The sequence below is a fragment of the Elephantulus edwardii genome, unplaced genomic scaffold, assembly GCF_000299155.1.
Source record: "Elephantulus edwardii isolate Elephantulus edwardi_28Jun2011 unplaced genomic scaffold, EleEdw1.0 scaffold00035, whole genome shotgun sequence".
NCBI lineage: Eukaryota > Metazoa > Chordata > Mammalia > Macroscelidea > Macroscelididae > Elephantulus > Elephantulus edwardii.
In genome coordinates this window covers 21,301,541-21,308,312 of record NW_006399785.1, presented here as the reverse complement: position 1 = coordinate 21,308,312, position 6,772 = coordinate 21,301,541, and the positions used below count along the sequence as shown (strand labels likewise).

The 6,772-nt window shown below is 46.6% G+C and overlaps 1 protein-coding gene across 1 annotated transcript in view; it reads right to left on the bottom strand.

Moving 5' to 3' along the window:
- CLNK (cytokine-dependent hematopoietic cell linker) overlaps positions 1–1,066 on the bottom strand; it is a 190,065-nt gene extending 188,999 nt beyond the window's left edge. The window contains exon 1 of the mRNA XM_006884544.1: positions 1,005–1,066. Coding sequence (XP_006884606.1) covers positions 1,005–1,066 — 62 coding nt within the window. The remainder of the gene's footprint in view (positions 1–1,004) is intronic.
- Positions 1,067–6,772: the final 5,706 nt, after the last annotated feature.

Genomic DNA, 6,772 nt, shown 5'->3' with positions numbered 1-6,772 from the left:
ATGCTTGGGAGGGTGGAGGGACAGCGCAGGAGGGGAAGACCCTCTATGAGGTGGATTGATTCAGTGACTGGGGTAATGGGGATGGGTGTGTTGGAGACAGAGCAGAATTTAGGGCTGTTGTACATAAGGTCGCTATGAGTCGCAAGTAATTGATGGCACATAACAACTATATATCTCTATCTCTGTCTCTCTGTATCTATCTATATCTATAGATATATAAATATAATTTTTTCTGTTATATTTTTAACAGTCCTAAATACAGATTCTTGCTATTTATAGTGAATGCAGAAAATAGAAAAATTGCTTGTAGAAAATATAAAAATTAATACTCCAGGCCATATCATATATACTTTGATTTATATTTATGAGGGTGAGCATAGACATTTAAATATGCACATTTAGAAAAGGATAAAAAGTAAATTTTAAAAATGCATTCTATATAGTATATAAATATACGTGCACGTAAGTAGACATACATGCACAGATGTATGAAACTACATGTCCATCTGCAGCTGACATGCTTCCGACTCGTAGCAACCTTCCCTCACGTTTCTGAGCATGCAAACTTTTGTTGGTGGAGACAGCATCTATTTCTCCCTCGACCAGTCATCTGTCAGTGGAGGCTTGTGTGTTATGACACAGAACAGGCTGCGGCAACACTTTCCAGGCTAAGACGGAGAAACAAGAAAGGCCTGGTGACCAATTTCCCCAAACACAAACCACAGATGTCCAGCCTGTGGTGGGTGAGGGGCGGGCACAGGACTGGACAGAGCTTGTACCATCACACACACACTTCAGGGGCTGATGACACTTAACAATGATGTAGGTTTGGAGGGGTCATTTAGATTCTTTCTGATGTCTGTCATCGTAAAGACAATTGCCATGTGCTTCCAATCCTGCATTTTTAGATTATCTCTCTGAATTAGCCCCTAGCAGCGATTCCATCACGTGGGATTATAGGCCAGAGTCCACAATTGGCCTTTGTTTGGGTCTCACTCACTCACTTTCCGCCTGGGTTGCATCTACATGTTCCTAATCCAGCGTGTGAAGTGACCACTTGCCACATCGCACCCATCAAATTCCTACTTGAGAGCCACGCTGCCTAGCCAACACTTGATGACTTATTTATCCCTTTCATTTCTTTGGTGACTAATGAGACTTGGCTTTTTTCCCCCCCTTTTCAAATTGGGCCATTCGCACTTATTCCTGGGTCAGTCATCTGCGCGAGGCTGTTTCTCAGCCAGGTCTTCCCAGAGCCATACTCTACCTACGCCTGTCCTGTTTGGAAGCGTTTACTCATCTCAACTTTGGCCGATGATTGGAGAAGCCCTGTGGCCACGGGAAGAACAGGAAGAAGCTGCTTCTGCAGGCAGCGCTTGTTTGTGCCTTTACTAATCCCCTGCCCGCCCTGCAGTTACACCTGCCCTCCGAGGCTCCCGCGTGCGTCACCACAGCAATTAGCTGAGCATCGCAACACACGTCGGCTGTAAATATTTATAAGTCCTCTGTGGTGCCTGGGACATCGGGCACAGGGTAGTTATGCAATGAGAGGTTAGCAACCATGACACCACAGCCCTCTAAGACTAACTTCCTGTAAACCTGCTGTCTTCTTAGCACCGTTACCACTTTAGAAATGACCCAGTGGGTTAACTTCAACTGTACCAGAGTTGTGGAAGTGGGCAACGCACAGAGTTGAACCCACAGGACCACTAAAAGCCAGGGGTCTGACCTTACCTGCCCCACTCTCTGACTCTCAAGTCTTAGCTGGGTCCCTGCGAACTATATAGGACAGCTGAGGCCCGGGACCCTGGTGATTGGGTGTTGACATGTTCTCAACATGCCCGGGACTCTGTAGCAATTCGAACAAACCTGCCAGGAGGGGGCAAATAATTTACATGGGATCCAGCAGGCTCTCTCTGGACCTGGGACACTCAGGGGCTCTTCTCTATGACTTGGGTTTTGTTCCACAGACCTGCAGCCTACCCCTGGGGAATTGTAAATGGCAGTGTTAGCACTGGCAACTGTGAGATTAACGCAAGGGGGAAGCCATCCGATTAATGCTTCTGTTAGCGGCCGTTCGGCTGAGCCTCAGCTTATGCACAAGGGAATATGTGCTGACCCGTTGGAAGGTAACTCCAGAGCCAGGTGCAGTTGAGACCCATGTGATCTGTAGGTTGTCATGGACTAATTTTTGGAATAGATCGCCAGGCTTTTCTTCCTACACTATCTTAGTCTAGAAGCTCTGCCAAGACCCTTTTAGTGCCAGGAACACACTGGTCTCCACTGATGGGTGGGTGGTGACAGAACATGAGGTGCTGTGATTAGGATTCAAACCTATGGACTCCTGTGTGGAAGATAAGGACTTTATCCTCATCAGAGACCTCCACTCTACAGACACACACACACAGTGCAGGCTTTGAATCTGACTTATAGTGACCTTATAGGACAGAACAGAAGTGCCTCAGAAGGCTTCCAAGACTTGGACTCTTTGGAGACACAGACATCCTCCTAACAGGCAGGGATTCAAACACAAGTCCTGTGAAAGTCTGAGCTTAGCGATTCTGAATACCAGGCAAGATTCTCCCAGGATCTTTAGGTAAAAAGGAATGAAGTGTTAGCTTTTAGGTTTCTGCCCTTGCTCCGACCTTGTCCTGGCCTGCCTCGTTTGTAAGAGCCAGCCTGGAATAGAAAGGACGGTGAAGCTAAAGGGCTTTGATTCATCAGCTCTGTGAACTCCACTGGGGAGGCCGGAACAGCCTGGTTGCTGGTCCAGATCTTGCAGCTTTAGAGGCAGACCCGAGATCACTGTATGGCCCCCAAATGAAGGAAACTGAAGGGAAAAGACAGGAGCCCAAGGCTTGTAACCAGGGTTCAGTTTCCAGGCAACAGCCACCTGCCAGTCAGTGAAGGCTGGTGGGTTGCTATGGTATGGTTTTAGCAGGGCTCCTAAACAAAGATAAACTAGGAAGAAAGGCCTGATGACCTAGATCGAAAAGTCAGCTGGTAAACCCCCTCGCTGCCCAAGGGCACGCTGTCCAGTGCTGGAGGATGGTATGGGACAGGTCCTGTGTGTGGGGTCTCCGTGAGGTTCATTTGACAGTGACTAACAACAACTTCAGGTCTGGACACCGAGCTGGATCCTGGCCAGTCAGCATTGCAGTGCCCAATTTTGCAGAAGTAACTAAAGCTCAGAAGAGTTAAGCATCTTCTAAGGGACAAGCGACTGGAAGAGCCGGGACTTGTCTGCTCTGCGTTCCCTCTGATGTGCAGGCCCCACAGCAGCAACGTAGACTTGGAATTCTCTGCTTCTTTGAGATTTCTCCCAGCAGAAAAGGCCGTCTGAGGAGGTGTGCATCTGACCCACTCTGCTCCTCTGAGGAAGCCTGGAGTGATGGTGCTCATTCAGATGCCACACCCCCTGGGACTCTGCACCCCAGGGCTCCTTCTCTGTGCGTCAGTGCAAGCCAAATGAATCAGCAGAGGAAGCAGCAGACAGGGAGCAGGGTTATTATTCCAGCTGAGCCTGCTGCCAAGGGCCAGGGAGCTGCAGAAGCAGAGAGGGAGGGATGGAGGACAGCTGGAGGCAGCTGCCTGGGGCTCAGGCAAGAGGGGTCTGGAGAGCCGTCCTGGACCACGGCTTCATCTGGTTGCAGCGTGGACAATGTCTGGACACCAGCCGCTGCCGAGCGAGGTGCACAGACTCCTAATAGCCCAGGGTGATTAATGAAAGATTCTGCCAGCGAACTTCATGGCTAGCTGATGCGTTCTCTAGGTGCTGGTGCAAGGCCCCCACGTTAGAAAGCTGCTTCTTTCCAGGGAGTTATGAAGCCGCCCCCTGTCACCAGCTTAAATAACCGGGCCCCGCATGCTCGGGCCGCAGCTGGGCGGCCTTCTAGCTTGGCAGCTGCTGTTCCACACCTCTGGAGTCCCCTGCTCCCCCAACATCTGGGTCTGCAAGAAGCAATTTCAGTGCCGTCCCTTGCTGGCCTGGGCAAGCATCCACCTGGTGCTGGTGATTATGGGGTGAACACGGTGACCCTTTGTGGTTTCACTACTGAGAACTCCTTACAAATAGAGATTTCTACTCTTCGAACCGGTTTTAATTTTTAATACTTTTAAATAATGCAATATGCAGAATAATTTTTCATTTTTTTAAAGCGTACTAGATTAAACTCATTCCTCCCCACACCCACCCGCCCCCGCCTTCCGGAATAAAAGAGAATCTGATGAAGCAGCCAGGCGTCCTTGCGTTCGACTTTCACAGGAACAGAGTTTGGATGGTGTGTTATTCCGGTCCTATAGAGACGGGCTGGGGCCTGTCTCCAGGGTTGGCTACTGGCATGGAGACTAATTCCTCATCGCCCCCTCGAGTACATGGCATCCCCCCTGTGTCTCCTCAGACGCTGAATGCTGGCCCAGAAGGTGGTAGGGACCTCATGGGAAATTATCAAGGTGACTTCACCTGGCCAGACTTCCTACACACTCATGCCTCCAAGATAAACTGGCTTCACTCCACCTATGATTTTAAAATCTCTCTAGATTATAGAAGGCTATTCTAGAATTTTTTCTTTAAAAAAAATAAAACCCACAAACCCTACTTTAGTGTTTTCCCTAAAAATTTAAATAGCAGGTTATTTTCCCATTTGGCAATTTGTACACATTCTTCAGTGACTGTACTTACATCTCTTACAATCTGTGTATCTTTTCTTGAACTGCATTCTAGGTGTCCAGTTTCAAGGACTGTAATTTCCCTGCCTGATCTCTACTTTAATTATTGACCTTTGGACAAAATTTCCTATTGAAAAAAAATCCTGCTTCCCGTTAGGTGCTGTTGAGTCAAGTGTGATTCATAGCGACCCTAAGAACAACAGTTCTGAACCCTGTCCTATCTTGAGCCATCCTCACAATCTCTGACACGTTCATTGCTGCAGTCACTGTGTCAATCCACCTGGTTGAGGGTCTCCTAATCCTTTGCGATCCTACCACCTTTCCAAGTATGATGTCCCTCTCCAAGGAATAGCCTTCCCTAACAACATGTCCACAGCATCCTTAAGCATTGCAACTTGTGGCTTGAATCTATTCTTTAGTTCTTTCAGCTTAAGAAATGCTGAGAGAACTTGGCCATTTTGCTTTTCTGACTCCAGCTCCTTGGAGTCGTGCCCAACTCAAAAGCAATCAACAACAACAACAACAACAGCTTGTCTAAATTATGTGAGACAAAACTTCGCCATCAAATTAGCACCTCTTTGAAAACAAAATTGTGATTTGAGTAAAATTTTACAGAGCAAATGAATTTTTTGTTCAACCATTCATATCCATTTTGTTCTATAACATTAATTTGAATATCCACAATGTAATCTCAATTTCCCCCACTCCCTCTCTGTGATTCTGACTTCCATTAATCCTTCTATACCTCTCTGTGTCTTCTCGTTTTTAGTGATATGAGGCTGATGATCCCACTAGTACATATTGCTTTTTTTTAATATATAGTTTTCAAGGTTTGAAAGACAATTGATCAAAGAGCTGTTGTTGTTTGTCAAGTGCCATCGACTCGCTTGTGACTCATAATGACCCTATATACAACAGCCCTAAACTCTGTTCTGTCCTGTGCCAATCTCATTGTCTCTGATACACCCATTCCGATTACCTCAATCACTAAATAAATCCACCTCATAGAGGGCCTTCCTCTCCTGTGCTGTCCATCCACCCTACCAAGCATGACATCCCTCTCCAAGGATTGGTCCCTCCTTACATGTCCAAAGTATGTCAGACGAAGCCTCAGAATCCTTGCCACCAAGGAGCAGCCTGGTTTAACCCTCTCCAGGATGAATCTCTTTGTTTTCTTGGCAGTCCAGGGTACATTCAATACTCTTCTCCAGCACCACAGCTCAAAGGCATCAATTATCCTTCTAGCCTCCCTAGTTATTGTCCAGCTTTCTGATCAAAGAGTTGCTAAACTTATTTTAAATGTAATCTAGAGATAAATTCAGACCAATCGAAGTTTCTTTTTCTCTCTGTTGGAAGGTCTGCACTGCATTCCAAAACAGCTCTGGAACAGATGGACCAAGCTGGTGAGGTCAGGAGAGAGGACAGAAGCGTGGACTTTCTGTTTTCCTGGGGCCCAGGGCTTGCATGACCAGGCATGCCCATTAGGGGGCCCCTTAGCACATAGGATAGAAGAGGTCTTACCTCTCCAAGAATCCTAAGTGTCCCGTGTGGGCTTGAGAAATTACAGCCACCTGCACTTTTCCCTGTGGAATTAACTATCGCAGCAGGTGCTAGTGGCAAAAGGGCAAGGTGTCAATGGTTCATAAAGTGATAACTTAAAAAATGTGAGCATCCTGTTAATAATAACCAAGCGGTCAAGAGTCTGGAAGGATTCAGGGAAATGAGGTTCACATGGTAGAATTAGGAATCATAAGGTTTACCTTGTGTATATTTTAACTAATATAATAAAATGAAATGTGCATGCATGGTTGACTGGTACAACCAATGAGCTTTGTAAATTTTCACTCAGATCACAAGAAGAAAATAAAATCAATAAGGAGAAGTGTGGCATCAGGATTGCGGAAGACCCATCAACAACCTGTGTTACACAGATGACACAACCCTGTTTGCTGAAACTGACTAGGACCTGAAGCGTTTGCTGCAGACAGTCAGGGACTGCAGTCTTCAATATGAATTGAAGCTCAATATCAAGAAAACAAAGATTCTCACCACTGGGCCAATTGGCAGCATCAGTATGGATGGTGAAGAGATTAAGATAGTTAAC